Source organism: Macrobrachium rosenbergii, chromosome 2, assembly GCF_040412425.1.
Source record: "Macrobrachium rosenbergii isolate ZJJX-2024 chromosome 2, ASM4041242v1, whole genome shotgun sequence".
Taxonomy (NCBI): domain Eukaryota; kingdom Metazoa; phylum Arthropoda; class Malacostraca; order Decapoda; family Palaemonidae; genus Macrobrachium; species Macrobrachium rosenbergii.
Window position 1 is genome coordinate 55558141 of NC_089742.1, and position 26879 is coordinate 55585019.

The 26879-nt window shown below is 35.8% G+C and overlaps 2 protein-coding genes across 9 annotated transcripts in view; one reads left to right on the forward strand and one right to left on the reverse strand.

Moving 5' to 3' along the window:
• The first annotated feature begins 1220 nt into the window (after positions 1 to 1220).
• Positions 1221 to 26120, forward strand: LOC136847299 (uncharacterized). 8 transcript variants are annotated; one of them, XR_010855700.1, is made up of 8 exons: positions 1221 to 1355; positions 2621 to 2717; positions 8633 to 9046; positions 11491 to 11644; positions 12158 to 12252; positions 13184 to 13708; positions 14087 to 14242; positions 25627 to 26120. XR_010855700.1 is itself a non-coding variant. In XM_067118870.1 (6 exons), exons 3-6 carry the CDS (start codon positions 8742 to 8744, stop codon positions 13704 to 13706), a joined length of 1077 nt encoding a protein of 358 aa, XP_066974971.1. In that variant the 5' UTR covers positions 1221 to 1355; positions 2621 to 2717; positions 8633 to 8741; the 3' UTR covers positions 13707 to 13961. The 8 variants fall into 8 exon arrangements, 3 of the variants coding, with proteins under 3 accessions (XP_066974971.1, XP_066974979.1, XP_066974965.1); XR_010855697.1 differs by lacking the exons at positions 1221 to 1355; positions 2621 to 2717 and adding exons at positions 4510 to 4634; positions 4821 to 4924; XR_010855696.1 differs by lacking the exons at positions 1221 to 1355; positions 2621 to 2717 and adding an exon at positions 4319 to 4634.
• Positions 22772 to 26879, reverse strand: part of LOC136847293 (collagen alpha-5(IV) chain-like) — a 76041-nt gene continuing 71933 nt past the window's right edge. The window contains exons 29-31 of the mRNA XM_067118838.1: positions 25856 to 26033; positions 25602 to 25716; positions 22772 to 24670 (exon numbers count right to left, since the gene is read on the reverse strand). Of these exons, the coding sequence (XP_066974939.1) occupies positions 24326 to 24670; positions 25602 to 25716; positions 25856 to 26033 (638 nt within the window). The 3' untranslated portion in view covers positions 22772 to 24325. The remainder of the gene's footprint in view (positions 24671 to 25601; positions 25717 to 25855; positions 26034 to 26879) is intronic.

Sequence of the window (26879 nt, forward strand, 5' to 3'; positions counted from 1 at the left end):
GGAGCTGATTAAAAGGGGTGTGATGCGTTTTATTCCTATTGCTCTTCACTTATGAAATATAGCTAGATATTAAAGTTAAGAGTTCGTTTACTCCAGAATTTCTATTGAAACACGACCACTGCTCACTCCTAAGTGACGTGAAAATAATGAAAATATAAAAAAATACATATTTAAAAGTTTACTAATTTTCTCAAGAATAACAGTAACTGGGGGCGGGGGAAGGTCGAGACGGCAGGTTTTGCCCCTAGGGACGTTATGTACCGTTCTGAAGCCAGGGCCAAGGAGAAAGGCTGGACGTTAGCAATCGGAAACGTGTAATTCATTATCAATGGGCTATCGTTGCTACACACAGGAAAAACATATTTTCATACACATCTGGTTTATTATATATGTAGGCCTACATGCATGCATATATATATATATATATATATATATATATATATATATATATATATATATATATATATATATATATATATTTTTTCATGATGTTGCCTTGTAATACGTATATCCTCCTATAATTTTGACATATACTTTTTTCATGTGTTATGTTTAATGATAATGGTTGTTGAAGTGTCATATTTAGTTTGACATCAGATCTCAAAAGTACTAATGATTACTTGATAGCGTAATTTAGAATTGTTGTTATAATTTTAATAGTAACGTAATTTAGAACGAATATCTTTCTTGGTAATAGCGTAGTATGTGAACACGTGTGTGTGTCCAGGAAGGGCTTGTTTCATTTCAGTTGTCATCAGTTCAGATAAGAGGGAACGCTTTGTTTTGGGTTAGCGATGACAGATTTGCAAAACAAACGCCGATTCGTCCCATACGGGCTCAAGACGAGTGATTTCATGTTGTTGCATGCGTTGTTTGAGTCACGTCCGCCACTTTGAGAGAAAGAATACGTGTCCTGATCAATTACGTCATGTTTTGTAAGATGCGTTCAAAACGTTTTGCTGGGATGACGTAACTTTCCTTCTAGAAGCTTCTCCATTGTATCTCGCACCCAAAACGCTTTAATGACGTCACCTCCCTGCTTCTAGAACTTTTGTATCTCGTACCCAAAATGCTTTAATGACATCATGTAATTGTTTCACGTATTACTGGAATCCTAAAATCTATTTCATTCTGATTTCTGAGACCAGGCGATTTGGTTCCATATCTCTCTCTCTCTCATTCCTAATTAGGAAGAGATTACTTTAACGTAAATTTTTGTGGTCACTTTTAACATTAACTTTTGAGATCTGAATTTAGCAAAGTTATTTAGTTCGTAACGGCGCCTGGTAAAAAGAGTGTATTGTGTAACGCAGCTGCAGCAAGTGATTTACAGAGGTTTTCACAAGTTGTGTAAGGTAACGTGAAATTTTACTTATTGATACCATGGTATGATAAGTTAGGAGGTTATGGTGTGATAAGTTAGGAAATTTTGAACAAGTGAAATCATTATTGATAAATCTTACGTGTATTTTTGTGTGTTTTTCTATTTACAATTTCTTTATATTTTCACATTTTTATGTTTGTGATGTAACATTTATTTACATAGCATTGTAAATATTTCTTGGTAATTTAACATTGCATACTTAATTTAACATTGCATACTTAATTTAACATTGCATACTTAATTTAACATTGCATACTTGATTTCATTTATTGAGATTTTCTTTTTAAATCTTGAGTAATTCTTGATAGTTTAAATTTTACTTGATTAATTTAAATTCCTGATAAAGTTTTTGTGGATTAGTTTTGTTTCATAATTTAATTCAAGAATTCATTGAGTTTTGTGTTATTTTCAACTAATAGTAAATTTTTCAGATTGTGAATTCTAATTAATTGTGAATTCTAGTTATAAACTTTGAATCTGAAAATAAATTTTTGTATTTAACATTTTTAGAAAAACAGTGTTTCATTTATTGATCACCAGTGAATAGGATTGATTGTGTGTGCATAAGGCAAAGTGATAAACATGTTTTGTTCTTTTAGTTTTGCTAAAGTGAATTAAGACCAGGGAAACAGTTAGAGTTTTTTGATGGAGTGATGCCCTTTTACTCTAGAAGATTTCTAGTTTAATTTTTTATACCTCACACATATTCTGACGAACTTAGTTTGATTTTTCAAGTGATTGATAAATAAGTTTTTTCTTAAGGGATCACTGTTACCTTTAGAGTACTCAGTCGTAACAATTAATGTTATGAGAGTTCAGGTATCTGGCTGAAGTGAGGTATATTTTTGAATCTTGAGATTAGTTGTGTAATAACCAGGTACTTGATACACATCGTGACAATATATACATACATACATACATACATACATATATATATATATATATGTATATATATGTGTGTGTGTGTGCGTGTGTTTGAGTAGGCTCCAACTGCTCCCGGCTTCTATACTTACATAGAATAACATCGTAGACATCCGATCACCTTGATGAGGCGAATCATCCAAAGATTTCTGAAATATAACACAAATGAACGTTACTAATTGCATTATTAGGGTTAAAAGAGCATTTTTAACCGGGCTGTAGCGAGACCACCGGCTGTAGTCGTGGGTGAGCCGACGCATGAAGTGGTAACTGTTAATCGGATTGTTAACATAGTCGGCGTCTTCTCCTCCCCAGCTCTCAACGTACCTGCAAGAAAGGATGGACACGAACCAAGCAATGGCGTGACACATGATGATTCCTCCTGGCGTCATCCCGGGTTCAAGAGAATTAGGTGGGTTAAGATGTCTGTCAATCGGAATAAACCGTAAATGGAAGTCTGCTGCTTTGACTTAAAATCGTAATTTGGTGTTGTGGATTCATTTCATGAATTTCCTTATATTATTGCGTTTACTTATATTACTCTTTAAATCAGACTTCGTGGCAGTTGCCTTTATTTATACATTAATCACGTTCTATGCATTCGTGATTCAGTTATACATACATGCATACATAATTATATATATATATATATATATATATATATATATATATATATATATATATATACACATATATATATTAGGTGTCTTTTAGTAATAACAACGAAAGCGCTTGGTACTTATTTTATTTTCTCTGTAGTCCTAGCTAAATGTATTGTCGCACGCTATTAAGTGACACAAGCATGTTTATATATAAATTATATATATATATATATATATATATATATATATATATATATATATATATATATATATATATATATATATACATATATTTATACATATATATACAAGCATGTATATATACAGTATAAATATATTTATATATATATATATATATATATATATATATATATATACAGTATATATATATGTATATATTGTCTGTATTGAAAATGTTTGGATTCATGACTCGAGTATCAGTCAAATCCCTTGATACATTCCTTCCTCAGTAATTTCCACAACACAGATTAAGACATAACTTGCAATAGTCCAATAAAAAAGGTTCTGCCTCTTCTAATAAATAAATAGAGAGAGAGAGAAACTATCCATACCAAACATTTTAACAAGAAACACAGTCACCATCTATTCTTTCAAAGGAAGCTTACTCATGGTACTTTAAACATTTATGACCGCTTGAAGCAGATGCCAGGTTTCTTTGATATGCAAAGCATGTATTAAAATAATACTGGCCACGAAAGTTGTATTCTCCTGATAGCTGTATTGAAAATAAAGTAAGGACGCTTGACATGGCCTAGTTCGGATTCGCTACACACATTGGAACACAACTGTCTTCTAAAATAACCCTAGACTGTGCCGTGCAGAAAACGTAATTTTGTAACCTTTTTTTATAAAAGAAAATGTTCGTTACATTTACCTTGGCAAATGATGGGAGAACTATATGCATACCTCTTTGTGTCAATCATTAGTCTCCTGAATTTCCATGCGTAACATCAAGACTCGTGTTATTAGCATAAACCAGGATCGAAATTCGAATCCTAGGCAAAAGACGGTTTACTCTTTCCCAGACTTTGAGTAAACATGAAAGCGTAAGAAACTGTATGGATATACAAAGTTATATGATAGAGGAGTGAGTGTTGAAGGGAAATTTCCTACAGATTGTAACTAACAAATGGGTCCACGAGATGGACAAAGGATGAAGATTTTACTCATGATTCATCACAAACTGTCTCTATTTTCATGTTTAATATTAAGTCAACTAGTACTGTTAGCAAATTCAGCTGAATATTTTCGCTTGTCTGATACACAAACATATAAGGAAGGGTATGTCACTGAACTCCTTGGGTCTCGACCCTTTTATGACCTTATTTCAATAACAGCTGATCTACAAAGTGTCATCTACAGTGTATCAGGCAAAGGGGTCAATTAGATCGAATGCCTGGGAGCATAAAACAGGGAAATCTGCACAATTTTGTTCAACTGAACAATTATTTGTAGATGATGTGAATTTCTCGAATGTGTGGAGAGACAAAAGTTTAATTATCTAATGGTATACAGTTTGGTTTATTTTCAAATGATGAAATATCGAACTACACCAAAATTTTAGGATGCTGTTAATAACAATAACAATGTGGTCGCGAAAGACCGTGCGAACGTCGAAAATGGAAACAGTCCTCAGAACCAGATGTAATGCCTCTAGTTGACTAGTCCTTTTTAATGCTTTAGGACGAAATATCAGCACATTTTCTGTAAGTTGCTAATTTTTTCGACAAAGTTTTGTGCAAGGATGTATGTAACGAGTTTGTAATTAGTGTTATGTTGAATTTGTGGTGGGATGAACAAGCACGTTAAATCCTGCATCACTTACCCATGTTGTGGACATAATTATTCATAAAAGAATTTCAGGCTAATGACATAAGCCGTGTTTCTTTCAGTTACTTGCCTTAAGCAATGCAGTTGCATTTCGACCACGATTGCATTAGGCTGTTTAGTGCAAACCATTCCTGTTCGTGTTTTCAATTTCCCATATGCTGAATAGGTAGGTACCACATTGCTAATACAGTATTGTGAAACTACTAATTTGTCAAATACACGAATCATTTGTGTTCCCGCAGCCTCCCAATATTTATAAATATGAGGGACTCCCATGAGAATCCTGGCACGTTAGCATAGGAAAAACTAGAAATGAGGAACTTGCACCAATAGGAATATTCTAAAATGCGTATCCTAGCCTAAACCACAAACTAAGGACATTTGGAAGACCAAAGGGTATTACTGAGTAAGAGCTCTGCACAGACTATTACCTGGGAAATCGAATTTTCCCATACTTTTAGTGTTGCTGATGAAGGAATTGGTATTGTTTATTGTCAGTCAGTTATTGTTAACCTCATATCTATCCAACATGGTTGGCAACCATTTGGGAACGCAGGGTTTTGGAAGCGTTGAGAGAAGTATACTGGATTGCGATGTTGTCATGGAATGGTTCCGTGCATTCGCAAACCGTTAGGGAGCCATATGGTTAAGAAGGGATTGGCTAAGGAAACCTATTATAAAAGGAACTATACTAACTTAACGAACCCTAACTCAACCTAACCTAGTAGGCCGTGACACTTAGCTGGGGACCCCAGGTGAAATAGACACCACTTTTTACCAAAAGCTCTCCTATAACACTGCGCATGAGTGATAGCATTCCAGGATGCTCAGCGCACAACTTCTGAGGTTAATTACAGGTTAATTACAGTCGACTAACAAAGAATAATGGTAAATTCTTGATAAGCAACCAAAATACTATAGGAAAAATCAATTTCCAAAGTAATACCCAATGTAGAGCTATTGCTTAGTTGTACCAGCCAAAGATCTTCCCTAACCTGACTTAAGGTGCCAGTCTCCACGTGGCACACTGGGCGAGGGAGGTACTTTGACAGACCCCAACCTAACAAGACTGAAAGTGCCAGACATAGGTCCCAGCACATGAGCTTTTGGCCTAAACTATATATTCTAATACTGTATAGGGGTAGTGTGCAGGGCAATGGGATCATGTCTTTCTGATGTTTAGTGTTACTTCAGAGGGGCCGAAGGCCCCCCCGAGCCAGGTCAGGGCACGGCACCCATAGTGAGGTTAGGAAGGTAAGATCTGGTTAGGTCATTACATGGCATTCTAGAAAAAGTTGTTTGTTTTCGTCTGTGGAGAGTGTTCGTGTTCTACACTCGCCCCCAGTATAGTCCTAAAGTGCCACAAATCATAAAAGTGGGATTCAGAATTTCATCTTAATGTATTTTTGCCCACCATGTCGTAACTGGCAAGGTGACCACCCCCTGCCTCCCCCTCAGCATTATGCATCACATTTTACTTATTTCAAGGTTGCGAGGTACTTCTTGTCTCAGGTCTGGTAAATGAACAAGTTATGAAAGCCTTTTATCAATTGAAGATAATATGGCAGTTCCACATGGATAAATAGTTGTTTTCGTTGTTGTTTTGCAAATAAATAGTTAGTGGCCTCATCATCACCAGTTGTTACACATAAGCCAGCCCTTTCTAAATTAACTATATCTCTTGCTGCAGACTAGGAGGAGTCAGAAAGCATTTGGGTATTATTGCATAAGAATTTATAGAGTTGCCTGCATAAGTACTTGTGAATAGTGGATGCTTTACAATTGCCTATTGTCTCCCAGTGCCCAAGAACTCATGGAACAGAACATCTTCAAAACCATTATATGTTCATTCAGTACTTATATTCACTATGTTAAAGGCAGCTTTTGGCAAAAATTACCTTTAACATAGATGATACATATAATTGTAGATCTTTCTGATGCAAGACTTCTGGTGGATACACAGCATATTTTATTCACTTGCCTCTTATATTCATCATAGAAAAAAATGCCTGAAAAACCTTCATTCTGCCATTTCTAACATGCTGTTGGCGTTGGAAATAAATTGTCATATTAACCCCCACAGCCTATCTAATAATTATTGGGAATCCCAGTTCCCCTTGGAAAATGAAGAGGTTTTGAGTCGGGAAAACCCAAGAGATGCACTATAAGGAAATGGAAGATTGTAGCCTATAGGCTAAATTATAAGGTAAGCAGTTGATAGTTTATGGTTCGACAGGAAGTAAAGGGTAATCACTGAGCATTGCAAAAGAATCATAATTGTTGTGATGAGGTTACAAACTCTCATCTTTTATGTGGATTACCTTTGGCTAAAGTTGATCTGGTTGCTGAAGCTTAGCGAACTGTCCATCATTTGTCTAGCAGCAGACAAATAATGGACAGGTGGAATGCATCAACCCAGGCTGCTGTTGGAGCTTACTTGCGTATTTCTTTGTTTTAGTGTTCAGCTGGTTTACATACTGTGCTCATTGTGTTTGTGTTAGAATGATGGTGCCTAGAAAAATTCTTCTTTAGGAAGACTGGTCAGTAAATGCCCTGGACACAAAAGAATGTGTGCTGGGTTATGCTGTTCAACTGTAATCATTTGTTAATTATGATTTGTGGAGGTCAAGATGGCACGCCATCTTGTAGAGGAGTTGAGTGCCTTTCATTTCACTTCCTGTCCATGGAATATGTGAATCAAGGAGGTTCCATTGATGTATTCCAAACACACTATCTTTATCATTCCTTCCCTGTCCTGGGGCTACCTTGAAGCCAATTGCCTCTGCTGGGATGGTGTCCTCCCACCCCTCTCTTTCTCAGTTTGGGGAGGGTACAAGCAGACCAGATAACAATCAACTGATTCTCTTTGTGCTTGGTTCTGTTGTCAGTACGCCTGCCTTCCCCTGCATTCCCACTTTGGTCCCTGCCTTCCCCAGCATTCCCACTATGGTCTCTGCCTCCCAGCCTGTTTGTGTACTATGCATAGGCTGTTGAAGGCTTGTGGCCTTCTCTGAGCAGTTAAAAAGGATTCTTCCTGTTATGCCTTCCTGGATCACTTAGCTTCAGCCAAAGGTTCCTTGCTCAGATCAGTCCTGGTGGCCCCTTTCAGTTTGGCCACAGCTTTTGTAACCCTCAAGTCCAAGTATGTTATAGTCATGGATAGCTCTCAAGGTGCCAAGTCACATTATAGCACATAGGACCAGATGTGTTGAAGTCTTTGTAGTGTTAAACTATGGAACAGCCTTCTTGAGAGTACAGTATCTGTGATGCCTGTGCTGATAAGTTAAACAAGAGGATGCTAATATCACTTTAAAGGGCCATGCAGCATGTCTTTCTTTCTGATTTGTGTCATTCACATATTTACATATGTAGTCTGTTGATTAATTTTTTTTATTTTCTTCTCCATTTTCTCATTTTATATAATGGCATTTTTTTTTTTTAGGAAGCTTGGTTTGCGAGTTTGACTTTTAAGCTTGTTCCATATGTAAATTTACTTAGTTTGAACAAAAATATTAGTAAGTTGTAATCGCAGATGTAATTCTTGCTTAACAGTACTTAATAATAATGTATGATCTTTCATTTTTTTGAGTGCTGTGGCAGTACATTTGCCATAATATACTGTGTTGATGGATATGGTCTTTATTTATGATATATAGAACAAGTTTAATATTGAATCTGATAAATTTAAGTTGAATGAATGTTGATATGATGTTCAGTGTAGTTTTTTAATTCTTTCACTGAACATTTTGGAGAAGTTTGAAAATGAAGGTCATCTTTATGGTGCAGTATTGTCACTATAGTTTTTTGTGAATTTATACAGTGTATTTAAGTTCAGTGCATAGTTACTTTATATTCTTGCATTAAATATTTTCAGATCAGTTTGAAAATGAAGATCGTCTTAATGATACTGTCAGATCTGTGACAGTCAGTGAAGTATATTTGTAATAAATGCCACCAGAAGTGCATCAAATGCAACTTCTGGAATGAGAAACATGGACTGTGTAGCTGAAGTAGGATTGGCTCAGTCCTCCGCATCACATGAAATCTCTTATGAAGAGGTCCCAGTCAAAGAACAACAAGACATATGCATAACAATTGAACACTTGGAAGATGCAGAGTATCAGCCAACACTTGAAGAGGCTAATAATTTAGAATGGTTGCCGGAAGTGTTCAACCTGATTGAAATAAGTGATGATGGATATGTGAGTGGTTATGTTAGGACAGAGGAAGAGTTGAATATAGTTCTGCAGACCCATGGAAAACACACAGAGAGCATGTTTGGCCTGGAGTAAGTACTTGTGCAATATCCTTAGATGTTTGCAGAAGAAATACAAATTTTTATGTATGCAGTGATTTGCAGCCTAATGTTGAAAGGATAATGTAGAACATAAGTGGTCTTAAACAGTTAACAAAAGTCTTAACAAAAGTCTTTTGTTCCAGTAAGAATACAAACCTACATCTTTTATACAGGAATATCTTTGGTGATGGCTGGAATTGGTTGTTGAAGTTAACAAGGTGGTCAAGTGTTGGATGTGATGGGTGAATTGGGAGGGTACCCATTCACTCCCTTGTCTACATATCCTCATTGTTTTTAGCCAATATTAAGTGTAAGACCTCTCCTTCAGCTGTGAAATATTGACTCTGGTTATTTTAAATCTTTCACTCTTTCTTGATTGTATCTAAATTACTTTGTGGTTGCACTTCTGAGAGATCATTGGGTTTGCTTGTAAGCATTGGTCTCAGTAAAGTAGACAGGGCAGCTCATTGGTACAGTATTTGTTCTCACCAGTCGAGCTAACATTTAAACACTCTAAGATGTCTTCATTTAATTTTACTGTTAATATGAGGCCATGCATACAGTAGCTTCAAGGGTGCCTGCCTTCCTATGCTCATATGTAGTCCTTTCTATTTTATGTTATAAATAATAATGGACTTTGTGTTGATCTTTGATGGGCACCAACTTTTATCTAAGTTTCGTCTGACTTACTTGCAACTTGCAGTTTCTTCATCTTAAATATCATGGAGTTTTTCTGTTACAGTACTCTTTCTGTTTTTGTAATGCCCTTTTAATAGCTTGTCTTGTACATCATCAAATGGTTTTCAAGATTCACAGATCTATTATGTACTGTACCCTTATTCTTGTTTGCATGGCATTTTCACTTAAATATTGACTTTGGGTGATTCCCATGGCACAAAGCCAATCTCAGTTGTTAATGTAAAAAAAAATTATATTTAACCTTTCCTCCAGAACTCCTCTGTAGCCCTCATAACATAGCATAGCAGTCTTTTTTTCCTCAGGGTTTCAAATTACAATTCATTACTTCTTATTGTATTACTTTTGTAATAATGATTTCCCACTCCTGTTTCCATTTTCTCTGTGATGTTTCATCTATTCTGGTCATCTTCAGTGATATACCCCAGTTGCTTTCAGCACATTGGTCATTATGAATGTGTCATGGAACATCACCTTTTTAGACTTAACATTTTTTATTGTCATTGTCAGGTCATAATTCTTCATTTCATGTTTATTCTCTATTTTCAGTAGATTCTCAAAGTACTGCCAGTATCATACATCAATACCTTTTTTTTAACTTCATTTTCTGTGCTTTTGTCGTATATATGGCCCTTTTTAAATCTTGTCTATCTTTCCTTGTCTCCATTTCATCGAATCATATATTTTTTCTGTCTGTTGTGTTAAGATTCTGATTTAGTTCATCTCTCATCTTCTCTCTTTCATTGCACTTATATGTTTGCAGGGATTTAATTCAAATTCTGTAAAAAGGTAAACCCACAGGTACCTGCATAAAGGGAAGGGATATCTGTCCAACAGCACATCACACAGTCATGTCATCTCCACTTGTCTTAAACTTTGCTTGTTTGCCTATTTATCTATCAGTGTATGGGTCATGCATATTTTGTCATAGCAACTTGTGCATTGTTGGAGAGATTTTAATTGGACTTGATTTGTACCTTTGCCAGAACTACAATGGTGTCTTCTGGGTTCATGTATTGCCGTAGCAGTACTTGACCCCGTAGGGGGTAGTGCTGTCAGTGCACCTCATGCGGTGCAGTGTATGCGTTACTGAAGGTTCTTTGGAGCGTCTTTTGGCTCCTAGCTGTAACCCCTTTCATTCCTTTTACTGTTTCTTCCATCTTACTGTCCACCATCTAACAATTGTTTCATAGTGCAACTACAAGGTTTTCCTTTACAATCTTTTTACTGTCAATTTCCATTTCAGTGGTGAATGACCTCATAGGTCCCAGCACTTGGCCTTTGGCCTAAATTCTATATTCTATATTCTGTTCTCTTAGCAGTACTGTCAGAAGGCTTGTTTAAATAGCTGTGCAACACCTGGTTGATCTTTCTTCACTGTTTGGAAGCTTGTATTTAAGGACATCAGAGATGATTAAATTGAAATTGAAATAGTATACTATTGATTCATATGTATCCGATATTAATATTTTGATAAAAAATTCACAGTTGTGTACTGTATAGTACAGCACAAAATAGTTCACCCATTCTAACTGATTTTACCTAAAGCATTTTTATTAATATTAATTGTGAGTAACTACTACAAATGTAATCTTATGGCATTTTAAACATTCATTTATTTGTCACTCTTGATTAACTCTAAGTCAACATTAGGAAAATTGTTAAAATTACCTAACCTAAAGGTATGCTGAAACTAATGATATTTTGATCAATTACTGTAAAGACTTTTTATTTTAAAGCTCTGATGATGGACTAAGGAAGCAGAAACGATCTAGGAGGCTATTCTACTACAGCAAACTACTTGATCTTGCAAGTCATATAACCTCTAGTGATAGAAGTAGAACCTACATATGTAATTTTGGGATGAGGTACACACCCTCACAAAAGATCAAGGTACAGCACTATTAGGTGATTTTTTTGTTGTGGTGAGCTAGATTTCCCTGTGTTTTTCTGCCACACATATCTTGCCATCACAGTTTGTACATGGTTCAAGATATTTCTGTCAAACTTAGTATAAAAGTAGACTACTATGCACAGATGGCCAGGAAAGGAAATCATCAGTGTGTCTGTCTGTTCATTTTTTTTAATGTGTGATGATTATGATGAAAAATGAAGTTAAGGGTCCATGTCCCGTACATTCTTTACAGAACTTTAACCTTGGCCATACTCTTGAACTATTAGATAGTGACTTCATGGTTGGCGTAACTAATGAAGCCCTTTCAAATTACACCAAAGTCAGTGATCTTGCAAGTTTGATGTGACCTGTAGACTAATGTCATTGGGGCATATTCAAGATATACGCTTCATTGTGAAAAATTCTGTAGTATAGCCTTGTTAGAAATATGTCCAGTTGTTTAATTTTCTTTCTGCTGATTTTTCACCAGCAGACAAAATTTGTATTTTCAGGAACAGTGTGTGTACACGGAAGGAAAAGTGAGAAAAGCCCCTTCGACATCTAAAACTGGATGTCCTTCAAAGATATGTGTCAATGAAATAACTGTGTAAGTACTTCAGTGATTATAATAGCCAATTAAGTAAGCTGCATTTAAATTACATACCATATTTTATTGCATATAAGACCCTCAGTTTTAGAAGGGAAAATTGAAAATTTTATTTTGTTTATTTGTATGTGTTTAATAGGTCTTTCTTCTCTAGATCGAGAAAGGTATATGCTGTATATCAGGTCCACAATAATATTCAATGGTTTTCTTGTTGATTTTATAAAAAAGTTACAAAAAAGCTTAAGCTTTCGAACCCTGTCCTGGGTTCATCTTCAAACTAAAAATTATTGACACAATTGTGTCAATAATTTTTAGTAAGTAGAGAAAACTTCAGAACTGATATTTTATAATTGTGATTGCCTGGAGTTTGTGTCCTTGCTGCAGTCAACTGCAAGAGGGTCAGGGTATGCAAAAAGGAGAGCAGTTAATTGCTGTGGACTTGAAATTGCAAAAGCATTGCTCAGTTAAAGAAAAGCTGAAATTTACCTGCCATTCAGTAACCATTAGTTTGGTCTAATTGTTATTAAAAGGGCTTGTTTGAAAAATTGATTTAGTTTTAAAGAATTTGACTAGAGTTCTTCAGATTGTTAAAAATTCATTTTCTGACTTGTATGTTACACTGATGATTAACCTGTTTGCCCTTTCCCCCGGGAATCTCACTGTATTTTTTAAATATTTCTACTGTTGATAATATATTGTGAATGTTTAGGCCAATAATTTATTTCACATCCTTAGCTTAATGAGTTTCATCTTGGTAATTTTTGGGGTCCAGGGCTTTACATAAACAGCATCAAGAATTCTGCTCAATAAGAATGTATAGCATATGCCTATTGATATTTGATAAATGCTCAAAGAGAATACAAGTATTTATGATAATTTGCTTATTTAAAATATTTGATACTATCCATTTCCTTCTTTATTATTTTGGCAGATATACTGACTATTCAATTGATGGCCTCAGCAGAAGAGTAAGGCGAGCTAGGCTAAACACTCTGAAGGAGGCTCTTCTGAAAAATCCACAAGATATAAACTCTGAAAAATATATTCACATAAAATTACCATTAAAATGTACTCATAGAGGTCATGTTGTAAGTGAACGGGAATGGAGGGCAAAGAAAACACATCCGTGTTTGTTGAAAAAGATTGAAGAATTCACATTGTTGGGTGTAAGGAAGATATCTATTATGAAAGCTCTCTTGAAAGCTTATGCAGAAGACTCCCTGATAGAAGGTGATCCAGAGGAAGTTAGAGATCTTACTTACTTTTTTCCAAATGAGAAAACAATTGAGAACAAAGTGAGGAGTGTTATTCGTCAACATGGGCTAAGTTTGATTCACATTGGAAAAGGGAAGACTGCTAATAAACCAAAGAAGGAGACCTCAAAAGTGCGGTGTTTGATTCGTAGTAATGGTTCAGACTTATTACGAATTAGCAGATCGACAAAAGATGAATAGAGGTAATACAGAATTTTCTTTTAAATATACATTTGTTTAGATAGGTTTAAGCATTATTAAACAAATTTTTATTGTATATTTGTTATTTAATATACTGTAAATGCCTTATGTATTATTTTTTTAGCAGAGTATGAAGTTAATTTTTTAGTTTGATGCTAACAGATCATGGTAGAAATGCAGATAATTTTTAATTTTAAACTGTTGACATTCATATTTTTTATATGGAAATTTAACTATAAAAAGATAAAAAAACAATTGTTCTGTGGTTTTAAGAAACCCTCTTCTTTTAGTCAGAAGTTTGTGGTACATTGGGAACCAGTATGTCTTGAATTTAGTGTTGAAGTTTTAATGTAAAATAACATATCAGTCCTTTTTTACAGCAAATTTGTGAAAGCATGATGTAAGATGTTCAGTTTCTGAATGAGAATGTTTTCTACTGGGTTGTATCCACTTGCACAAATGATTTGTAGATGTACAATGGGAAAAGGAGCCATCCACTGAGTAGGAGGAGTGAGGAAGGAGTCATGTTAAGAAAGGTAATTAAATTTAATCCATTTGAACTCTGATAAAAGCCTTTCATGTACCCCCAACCCTTGTCTGATCATTAAAGCCATTTAAGTTTCTCAAAAATAAAGGGGGTTTTTCTTTAAGGTAAAGAAGTTGAAAGCATTTAGTATTCCAGATTTTCAGCAGGTGAGGTTTTTTTTTTACCTTGATATACATTACCATGATGTTTGTGTGCTATAATCAGTATCTTAAAAGTGTTTGTTACTCAAAATATATAGTTTTAATCAATTCATTTACTAGAGGTGCAAATTGATTGAAATATGCTTATATTAAGAAACTCCATTCTCTCATAAGCACTTCTGTTAAAGTTATGGTTTTTATACTGTATGATTTTTTTGTGTATTTTACATATCTTGTAAGCATGCCTGGCAAGTAGGGAGAACTACTGCAAGCGGCTATGTTTTTACTAGGGTAAGCTAAACAATAATATATAGTTTAGTATCCAGTTTCTCTGAATTGAATGAAAATTACAGAGTACTTTATATGGGATTGCTGCGCAATATGAGCCAAGCGAGTTGCTCCAAGGTACTGTAATGTGTAGGCTTATGACAGTCTTTGTTACTTGACAGATATCATCACTCATCGGGAGGGGCAGGCCCCAAAATGTTAGTGAGGCTGAGGTGCTATTTTTAATTTAATGTATGCACATTATGTACAGGGTATTTTGAAATTAGAGCCGCCCCCCCTCTACAGCGTAAACTAAAATTGATATGGACAAAAGCAAAAGTAATTCAGAACAGGTATTTATTTAAGTTTCTCTCTGAGTATTTAATATTTTGTGTGGCCTCCATCTGCCTGTGCCACAGCCTGCATTCTTGAGGGGTATGATTTCAGCAAATTGCAAAAAAACTGAGACTCAAACTCCATTTCCCTGAGCACTTCGGTCACCTCTCTTCGCAGGTCGTCGAGGCTTGGTATACCATCATAGTTCACTGTGCGCGCGCTTCAACACTATCCTTTAAGATACTACCAATGTTTTCACACACATTAAGGTCAGGGGAGCTACCTGGAAATTCACTTGATGAGAAGAAATCGATACCACTGTTTCGAAGCAGCTCCTGTGTCTGAAGAGCCTTGTAACATGGTGCCTTATCATGCAAAAATGTGACTTCTTCAACAGATAACACATTTTCAGGATGTTTGAGGAAAGGAAATACTCCACCAGTAAGCACAGTTTCTCTGAAGTATTTGCCATTCCATACTGTCCTTTTTTTTTTTATGATCCACATTAACTGTTTGGCTGTGAAACAGAGAAAAATTCCCAAACATTCAGGAAATTTCACAACTTGGCAATAGCGCACGTCATCGCTGATATCATCGAACTTTGCAGCCCAAATGACGTCATTTTTATTATTTGGCTTCCTGACTGTGTAAATGAAGGATTCATCTGATGCTGCAACATGGAGAAAGTCAGCTTCATCCCAATCTTTAAGAAGTGAACCACAAAACCATGCACGGTCTTCTCTCTGTTGCTGAGTGATGTTGGGCTTGCTGATAACATGAAATGGCTTGATACCAGATATTTTCAACTCACGATATACAGCACTATAACTTCTCTTCTTTCTCCTTTTTGTTTGTAGTTCAAGCGCCAATTTACGTAAAGACTTTCTGGGTCTACCCACTGCCTCAGCTATGATGTCTTTTGACTCCTGAGAAAGGACTTCAGGCCTTCCAAGATTCTCACTCTTTTTGCGATGACAGTCATATGGATTTTTGTTCCAGTTTCTTATAACAAAGGATTCATCTCTTTTAATGTATTTAGCTATCCAGGAACGTGAAATGAAGGATGCGCCAGCATCCCTGGCCTCTCTGAAGGTTATAGCCCGGATTTTGCCAATCCATCTGATTTCCTCCGAGTCGTTAGCCATGGCTGTATCTAACTCTGTAACTCAGTCTGAAAATACAAGAAATGTAAAATGAAAACTAGCTTAATAGAAACTTAAAATAATGTACTTGGAGATAGGCTATAGCGGAAAACTTCGTAACTTTCCATTTGTTCTGTGGAGGGGGGGGCCTCTAATTTCAAAACACCCGGTATGTACATTTTATGACAATATTCTGTTGTTGTCCTTTTTTCAAATAACTTGAAAGTCACTGATTAGATTCTGACTGATCATTCCTAGTATGTGATGCTCAATAAGTTTTGGACGTATTTTGAGTACCTGCCAGTAGTGTGGTACTTAAGGAGGATCAGTTTACAGAACTATATCTGTTACCAGAGGAGCAGGTGAAAGAAGGTGACATAGTGAGAAGTTCCTACACTCCCAGGCTCTTGGCCCCTTGTCTTGGATGGCCAGTGGAATATCCTAACTATTCTGTATAGCTTTCCTAGCTAAATGAGTTTGGATTAATTGCATTTACTCATTTTTATTCTTCTCATCTTGTCATAATGGAAATTTGGTTAACCACCTTTGCAAGGCATTGAATGTAATTCTTATTATTGTTAAAAGTGGATGCAAGTCTCTTCACCCATCTGATTAAAATAAGTAATTATACTTGACTGAAAGTGGTGAAAGTCTCATGGCAAACTCTGTATCTAATGCTGGATCTGTTCTCAGTAGATTAATGATCCTAAAGACACTAGGAGCATTGCATGTAAGGCAGTCCCCGGGTCACAATGGGCTCAGCTGATGATGTTCTGAGCTTATGATGCTCTTCAAATATATTCATCAAAGATTATTTCCTGGGTTACAACACATGTTCCGGGTTTACAACGTCGATGACACCAATCCAACGGAAGAAATATGGCTCCAAAAAGGGTAGAATGGTCAAAATTTGGAGGTTTTTTGGTGAAAAACTCAATAAAAATGCATTTTACGTCGTTTACAAGACACCCAAATGATAAAAGTAAGGTTTTCTTACAATTTTCGATATTTTGGGTTATGATTTTCGACTTGACACAGCGTTCGAACAGAACCTCCGTTCGTAAACCAGGGACTGTTTGTATTTGTGTGTAAGCCACATAGCAGTCCGCAATAGAGGGGTTCATTCATCCTTTAAATGTAGTCACCTGGTACTCATGTGAGTGGCAAGCTTTGTTCCATGGCTAGTGACTTTTATGCGGACGTGAAAATTTTGTTATCTCTTTCCGGAGAGGTAAAATTGAACAATAACACCAACTGTTACAGCACATTGAAGCTGTGTGGGGTTACAGAAAGACCCAACCCTGAATCACTTTAATTTCCTTGTTCTGGTGCTACCATGAGTGAGTAGTTTTCTAGCAGGTTGCTGAGGACCCAGATGCACGTGTGCTTCCCTAAGGGGGATAAAAGGATGATGGTTCTTTTTTCCTCTGGGTTTAGAGTTTGTGGACTTTGTACAGACACAGACTACTAAATTAGAAGTATAGAGTTTGTATAGAAAAAATTAATTTTGTTTTATAAAAAATTTAATTTTCCGTCTATGTTGCAATTCCAGTTTCATTCTTTCTTACTTCTCTTCTTTGTTCTTCCACCTGCCTTGTCGCCTCCATCCTCTTTTGTGTGTATACAGTGGACCTCCACTAGATCGCAGTTCAGGATTCGCGGTTATTTCTGTGAAATGTATCTCCAAATTTATCGCGGGGAAATTCATTTCGTAGAGTAATACAGGTATTTCCCTACTTACGATGGGGTTAGGTTCCAAAAAATCCATCGTTTGTTGAAAAAATCGTAACTCGAATATGGCCTAGCCTACAATAGGGTAATCAGTACCATCTATACATATATGGTAGCCTAGCCTACACTACACAGTATACAGTACTTTATACATATATGGTATAGTAATTATTAGTGTCAGCTAATTCTGCAGGTTCAATGCAGACTGACATGATAAGTCAGTATAAAGAGATATTGAATAACAAACAAGGCCTGGCCTGCACTTTCGTATAACATATACGGTAGCCTAGCCTACATTATACTGTATTCTATTTTCACATAACACCGCTGTATTATACAAACATCAAAATAACGAATGTGCATATTTTCCATGGATCTTTTTAAGAGTTATGCTTTACTACACTGTATCCAATCGTAAATATTCTTATACTGCTTTTGCATTATAAATTCCGATCATAGCTATCAAATGTTTTGGTTTCGGAATCGATCACGCGGTCTTTATTTCGATGCATTTAACTCAGTTCAGAGGGCATTTCTTGCTTCTAGTTAGCGTAAATGAATCTCTAGATACTTTATTTATAAGGGACATATGTATTTTTCATACTGAAGTGTTTTATGTTGAAATATAACTTAAATAAGTCTCGTTGTGAAATTATTTTAGCCATTTTTTTCGTTAGTAGATGACGTTGGTGGCTGGCCGTTTTGTTTTGTGTAAACAAAAAATCAAGATTCCGTTAGCTATTTTCTCTTGATTTCATCATCATACCACGAGCTTTTCGTATGTATCTTTTATCGGCGTGAAAACAGCAGTAATATGTGTTCTTTCATGTCCAGTAGTTTTGATTAAAATACTTTCCAATTTTATTTGCGGTCGAAGTTTCATCCATGTTGCCAATGTACGATAATTTATAGTCATTAGCAGCTTGAACATTCTTTTCTCAGCGTCAGCTACAACTTGCAGCTTAATTTTACTGCAGCAGTATATTTCCTTGCCGATCTTTTCTCCAAAGCGGATAAGGGTAGTGTAAAACATATCAGTACTTAACGTCATTTTTAACATAACTACGATAATTGTTTAACGCACGATGGTTGAAATACAAGCAAAACAGTTGTTATCCGATTCGGTTATTAGCAAAACAACAGAGTCTCGTTGGTTGTTTATGGCTGTACGCATTTTCGCAAGAGTATAAGGTTACTAACAATGCTTTTATTATTCTCTTACTTTTTAACTTGAAGATGGAATAAAGAGATGGAGAAAAAGAAGTTGGTCTATTGTAAGTTGGTCTTTCTTGCTGCCTGATTCTACGGCAATTGTAGTATGCGCTGTTGCTTGTGCCCGCTCGAAATTTAAAAATATTTTCTAAATATTGTTGTACCAGTATTAATTGCTAACTCCATCGTAAACTCGAATTATCGTAAGGCAATTATCGTCACGTGCACTACCTGTATTTACAAACGCACAAAAATTGCACACGAACACTGACCTATTTTAACTTACGACAACGAGGGCAAGTGAGGTCAGCTCATTGAATTAATGTACCTATTCCAGCCTCTCGGGCCAACATATCGCACAATCGTACGCTGCCTGATTTATGCGTTGTTGCCTGCGCCAGTCGGCCGCGAAATTTAAAAATACGTATTTTCAAAATATTGTCGTATCGATATTAATTACTAATCCCATCGTAAAAGCGAATTATCGTCCATCGTAAAAGCGAATTATCGTAACTCGAGCACTACCTGTATTCACTAATTACTGTATTTTCATTTTATTTTTGTAACTAAATGCATTTTTTATGATAAATTGTTTAATAATTTTCAAACATTAAGGTTAATGTAAACGGAGCAAAATATCACTCAAATGTTAAAGTAAAATCCCTCAATATTGATCTATTATCATTGTAATATGTACTGTATAAAAAAAATTATCTCTCTCTCTCCATGACGACACGCTATTGACTGAAGGAGTTGGAAGTAGCCAATGACAAAGCTTGTAGCTCGATCCTTTGTATGTACTGCCAATAGTGTATGAGTTGTATTTTTGCTCTCTCTCTCTCTCTCTCTTACTTAGGTAAGAGAGAGAGAATTTTTATGCAAGGTGGTGCTTCCAACTTCCTCCTGCGCTGTCTCTTCTTGGCAAAAATCCTCTACCGCTCAGGCTGCCAAGAACGACATTCAGAACAGGGATTAGTAATATTACAAACATTGGATCTGCATCTGTTGCAAGTAGAATGTGGGTCTGTCTCAAAGGAAGCCAGAAAATGAAAGCAAGGGTAACCACCAACCACAGGACATTTTCTCTGAGGCTTAGTATTGGGAGGCTGAGATGAATTATGAGTTTGCATGATCAAACACAAAACAAATAACACACAAATAAGCATTAATGCACAAAGACACAGAATAGCACTAATTCATGACACAAAAGGCAAACCAAAGACGGTAAACGGGCAAGGAAAACACCAGCTTCTGGAGGGAAGGGCAGCAGCAATTCCTTCTAGCAAGGTGGTAAGGAAGAAACTGGATGCGTCATGGCGCTCTTGGGTTAAGGGAGGTCGGCAGATGCCTCCTCTCTCATCCAGTTGGCCAAACCCGTTGTCACCAATACCTTGTTCTACAATTTTTTATGTTTTTTACTGGTTTCCAGCTGGCACAAGAAGATTTATCCTTATGCTAAGACTGTAGGTTTGTTACCTATGAAAAATGCAAATTAATTAAAAATTCGTCATGTTTGTTTTTTTGACATATAAATGATATACTAATTTTTGGACATTAATATTAATGTAAACACAGCAAAATAACAATTCATTAAGGAAAATATAGTAAATTAGGTAAGATTTTAGCTCAATAATTGTTTTCCCTGATCTTTTTCTGTCTCCGGCTTAGGGGGAGGGATGAAGGCATAACTGTCTGTCATGTTGACATATTGACATATTGACCATGAAGGGGGTTAGCACCTGGGGAAAGAGTCCCTCTCTCTCTACGCCAAAGGATATTCATAGAATGTGAGAGATGGATAGATAGATAGAGAGATAGACAGAAAGGGAGAGTGGTTGATAGAAAGATATACTTAAATAGTGTACTGTATCATACATATACAGTACTTAATTATTGGCATTTTTAATTGTTTAACTGATGTAAACAACTCAGTTCAGCCCTTCTCTCTCTCTCTTTATGCCAAAGGATGTGAGAGATGGATAGATAAATAGAAAGGGAGCTGTTGGCTGGAAGGGATAGAAGTAGTGACTCACAGAGCAGGGTATGTTACCTCAGTGCTGATTGGCCTGTAGCACAACGTGCTATTGGCTGGAAGGATTAGAAGAGCCAACCACAGAGCAGGATATCAGCTTTGCTAGTTGCTGATTGGCTTGTAACTCTGATGCTTTGCGAGGGAGTTTCCCCTCTTTTTTTGTGATAGATTTTGGTTTAATGTTTACTAATACTGTATATTCTTATAACCCAGTTATGTGAATTAATGGTACTTTCCCTAGTGTATTATATAATTTTAATGTGCATATGTATTTTTGTTCTCTCTCTCTCTCTTAGGGGTAACTTTATTAGTTTTCACACGTAGCTGTGAGCCATATATTTTTAAGGGTAATGTTGTAAGCTGACTTTGAGATATTACAGTGTTTTAGGATAATAGTTTAAGGTATATTTTTGTTTGAATGATTAAAATAAGCAGTTATAAGCATTTTAGTTTTAGGCATACTTTACTCAGTTTGCCCCTTGCTCTCTTTCCCTCCATGATGACAGCTATTGGCTGGAAGGAGCCAATCACACAGCAGGGTACCAGCTTTCCTTGATGCTGATTGGCTTGAAATAGGCAGTTATACATAAGCGTTTTTAGAGGGGGAGGGGGGTTCCAACATATCACGGATTTTTGGTATCCGCAGGTGGTTGTGGTCCCTAACCCCTGCAATACGGGCAGTTGACTGTATCACTTCTGACTGCAGCATTTGATTGCCTTTTCCAAATTCTTTCTTTTCTTGTGGTCTTATTGACTTTGGCAAGTACAGTTAGCTGAAAATACATGCATTACCTTTTCTAAGATTATCTTACTCTTCATTATCTTTTGATTTACTCATACCTCATGTATCGCATCCTTAGCCATTTCATCACTGACCAGTATACATATCAATTTTATCTTGTTTCATCACCACTTCACTGGAATTTATATTTCTCCTCATTACTGCAGATGGATTTTATGCCAGCTTGTATATACTTTAATTCCTAAACATTACAATTGTCCGCTTTTCTTCATACCATTTCTACAACCTTTTGTGTTGTTTTTATTTCCCCTTGTTCCTATGTTTATCATCTTTCTTGAAATTTTAACTTTGTATTTACACTTGCTCCCACATTTGTAGTATCTTGATATCTTCCTTGAACTTTTCATACTCCTCACTTTCTTTCAGGCTGTCAGGTACTGGGATCCATTTCATTTTGAGAACTCACTTTCAATGCAGAGCTGTTGCTTTTATGCAAGTTTGGTATTCCTTACTCATGAATCTGGGACACCCATTTTTCTCCAGGTTAGGGACTGGTAGTTGACTTGACATTAACTATCTCATTTTGGTTTTATAACCAGCAGGCTGGGAATTGTGATGAGTGTGGAATTTTCAGCTTTTTTTTTTTATTCTGTTTCTGTCCCAGTTCTCATGAGAAGAGGAATAAAAGCTAAGGGAACAAAACACCAGCCAAGCTGCCACTTTCCTCACTATTCTCCTGAGATTAACATCATTGTATCACCCTTTGATTTTGGAAATCTTCTAACTTTAAAAAGGCCACGTTATTGGTTGCTTTGGGTTAAGGTCCCACTTTTTGTCTTTCAACCCTTGCTTTTTGTTCATTAACCTTTAGGAAAAAACATTAAATCTGTGGATTACTGAGAGTAATGAAAGACCATTTAGAAAAAAAATTAATTTATTTGTAATATTTCTTTCTTTACAAAGGGTTTCTCAGACAGAAAATTGTTGAAAAGTAGAGAATGAAGATACACATATATACAGTACAAGATTTTCTTACAAGTAGCTAACAAAACAGGATATATACTAACAGTATTCTTGACATGGCAGTGAGCGACTTAGCTGACTTATTCAGATCGTTATAGACCAGAGGTGTTAATCAATATCCTTTCATAGGAAGACTTGAATCTTATTTGTCAACATTTTAACTTGTGTGATAAATGAAAGTCTTGTAATTGCCTCCATTTATTAACAAAAACTATCTAATATGTCTGGCTTTGCATAGTTGCTTTAGCCATGATCGATATTCAGATACAATTTATTGCAGTACACTCATCCTTATAGTGCAGGATGTGTTGCAAAGACTAAGATTTTTGATGTGGAAGGTGTACTGCAGTATTGTAATTCATTCCTTACATTGGAGAGGTACTCTGTAGTAATGGTTATTCCATACTGTAACATTTTATTATATCCTACACATATAAATACAATTTTAGAAGCTTTAGATGTTACATAAATTATTAAAAGACCATTCACTCTCCAAATTAGTAAGACATCTCTGTTTTAAGTCATTCTTTACAAATATTAGTAAATGAAGTACACTATTTTCTGTGAGGGATGACATTTAAGATATCATTAATGTATTTCTTAGATCAGGTTCATAGGTCTTTGCTAATCATTTTGCAATCAGCTACAAGCACATTTTTTCAAAGTTGAATTTCAGAAACACAAATTTACCTTCGTCTGAGTTCATTAATCACTTCTAAGTTCATGATACTTGAAGCATTAGATTTTATTTACTTACACATGGAGTGCTTAATTTTAATACAAGAGTACTAACTTTGTGGTATTGTGCCAATAATTAGAATAGATAAGCAAAATTATTCTAAGATTTGCCAGTAAAGGAGGGAAAGACACCAGGTAAGTGGGTTTACTCTTCCTTTGTTACATACAAAAAACTTTAGTTCTTGAGTATTAACAGATAACTTTGCAAAAATGTGTAATTTTTTCTATGTGACCTTTTCAAATAAACAGCATACAGTACAATCATTATTCAGGGAACTTAATTGTAAATGTTGGGTGATCGCGGGAAAAGGTACCTATGTTATAGACAGAAAAAGTACCTCAATGAGGACTGTAATGGATAATTATATCAGATATGTCACACATTGCATTTTCTATATGGCAAAAATGTTTTCATATCCTAAGTAGACAGGAACTGGTATTATAGTATAAACAATCTAGATACTATTTTTTATCACAGATGCCTGCAATCATTAGAGACTTGTCTAACTGATATCCATGATAAAAGGTTATTCATCAGCACCTCATTTACTTAAATACATGGACAACACAAATTTATACAATTAAGGAAATATACTTAAAATGCAAAAATTAAATAGCTAGTATTCATTGTATGTTGGACTGACTAAAAGCGACAGTATGAGCGAAAGAATTAGAATGTGTGATCTTTTGCCATCAAAAACTAGGATTTTTATTTACCAATGAAGAAGTATGAATCATCCTCTCTGCGTGGAAATGGAGGCTGTTCATACTCGGGTGGTGGAGTAGGTATTGGACTACCACCTCTCTTTCTCATGCAGGTGTTACAGCGACTAACTCTAGTTTTTAGGTCCCCGGCTTTAAGTGTTTGTTGTCTTGGCTTTCTGAACTGCTGCTCAATTTCAATGGTGGCAAGCCAATAGGAGAATGCAGAGGGGAATAAATTACATCGACCATGGCCAGTGCACTCAATGAATGGACTAGCCCTGAAATCTTCCAGACAAGATCCTGGCGAGATTAATGACTGCCCTGAACCTTCAGCTCCTGAGTCAGTGTGCTGCACAGTGAGAGAAAAATATAAAATCTGTAGCCATATTTTGCGTAAAGTAACTTGAGTAACTGTAAGGTACACTCTGAAAGAAATAACAATCTTCTTTTCTCTTTTCACTTAAGAAATGATTTGATTTAGGAATGTAACCAGTTGTACCATAAAATAATTATACATGTTAAACTTGATGCAAGCTTGAAAGATGTACCTGAAAAAGTGATAAAAATGCCAGTAGTATATCCATTTCTTTGAGATATGGCCCAGTATCCTAGAAAATTCGAAGTGCTGCCCAAATTTTTCTTTCAATTTCAAATCCTCTACATATGATGATGAGGAAAATATTTTTTAGGTAATCATTGCAATGGCTGACGTGTTTTTCAACTAAGGAGTCTTCTGGCTTTGAACACAAAATACACTCAGCAGCAGCATGATATTAATTGGTGCTCTTCCACACAAAATGATTGTTTCACATTAAAGAGAGAAAAATGATTTGTTTTGAACAAATTTTGGAAGTAACTGACAGGACTGAATGAAAATAAAGATGGTGAGTGTGAAGACAGGCTTTACCTCTCAATTATGAACAGTTTTTTTATAAAAAAAAAATGTTCAAGTCTTACGTACAATTTAAATGGCTGTTCTTCAAAGGAGCAAAGTATCAAGGTTTTGTATTTTGTTTAAAATTTTTGGTTATGGTTACTCACGATTAACAGTCTAAACAGATGAAGCCTGTGGGAAAGTAAAGTTGTAAAAATACTTCTTAATCTGTGACTGCATAAAGCACTGGATCAATATAATAAGTGTAGCCAATAAAACTGTAAATAGATTCACCTCTGTAATGTAAACAAGCCCTAATGATAGTATTTCGGTAGTTTAATTTTCAGTGCATTCTGGTCCCATACATTGTATTATGATTTTTAATTACTTCAAAAAAAAAACTAACCATGATAAATGAATATCCAATCCAGAGTGACTCCCAGCCTGGTGGACAATCAGGAATATCAAGTGTTTGACTGTGAACTGCAATCACCAGTGACGGAGCTTCACATACAACGCACCTGTTGGGATAAAATTTTTACAATGGAGTGTAACATGAGGAAGATATGTAAAAATGCATTATTTTAAGAGCACAGAGAAAATATTGTAATTGCACTATTTCTAGTTTTGTATGTAACAATATTGATAAGCATTTCCTACTTAGATATATATTTTTCAATATCTGGTCCTGTAATTGGTGTCATCATCATTGGCATGGGTTCTGTTGTTGAAAGCCAGTAGGAGTAATCATTTCTTTGCGAGTAATCGCACACGTTATTCAAGTTACAGAAGAGGTATGGCATAGTGCTGAATCTCCTAAGGCAACTGCCAGGAGCCCCTGAAAATGAAGAGAAATCTTAGCTCACTGGTAGGTTTTTCTAAATACTAATGCATAACAAAAATTAAAATATTGTAATCAACATTCTTAATGGATTTATTTTAAAAATGTTATTTTCCTTAAGGTGAAATTCAGAGATTTCTCTTGATGTTATCTACATTTTTCCTACTGAACTGAAAATTTAAATTTTCAGTACAGGAATACAAACCACTGCCTTTTATAGTAGGAGATATCCATCAGCATAAACTGAGACTTGTTGAACGGGGTAACAAGGTAGTTAACTGGTGGTGAAAGACAAACAAGGCGTTCCTGAGAAAAGGGAAGAAATATTCCTCCTCTTTATTCCCATCCTTGTCATTGTTGTCATCTTTGAGATCATCTTTATCTTCCTCCTTGTCGTGACTTGCTTCTTCCAAATCACTGGAGTGTGATCACTAAATCTGTGGCATGGCTGTTGCCTTTGCGCATGAGCTCTTAGAAGTGAGACTGCTCCCTCCTCATCCTCCCCTGTGCATCCTAGGGCTCACACTGAGATGGATCTGTGCATCCCTCTTGCCCTTCCTGTACTTTGGGTAGACTCCTCCTTCATCTGAAAAGTTGCAAAGGGTGGACTTCCACAACCTGTTTGCTCTGTGCATATGCCAAGCCTCCAGACTATGCATGCCCTAGCACCAGGTCATGTTACTCCTCACTGGATGTTGGGTTGTTGGTTACATATGCTTGACCTCTATTTGAGTACAGTACTGGGAGGATTGGGTCATCTGCAGTCATGTTACACTCAGATCAAGATAGACTTTTAAATGACTGTGACTTTTACCTCTTGATAGCCTCCCTAGGAAGTAACCA

Bases quoted from the DNA above. Each gene is read 5' to 3' on its own strand.
- LOC136847299 (XM_067118870.1), top strand. From the start codon at position 8,742: ATGAGAAACATGGACTGTGTAGCTGAAGTAGGATTGGCTCAGTCCTCC. The intron at 11,645-12,157 runs GTACAGCACTAT...TTGTATTTTCAG, and splicing joins CACCCTCACAAAAGATCAAG to GAACAGTGTGTGTACACGGA. The intron at 12,253-13,183 runs GTAAGTACTTCA...TTATTTTGGCAG, and splicing joins TGTGTCAATGAAATAACTGT to ATATACTGACTATTCAATTG.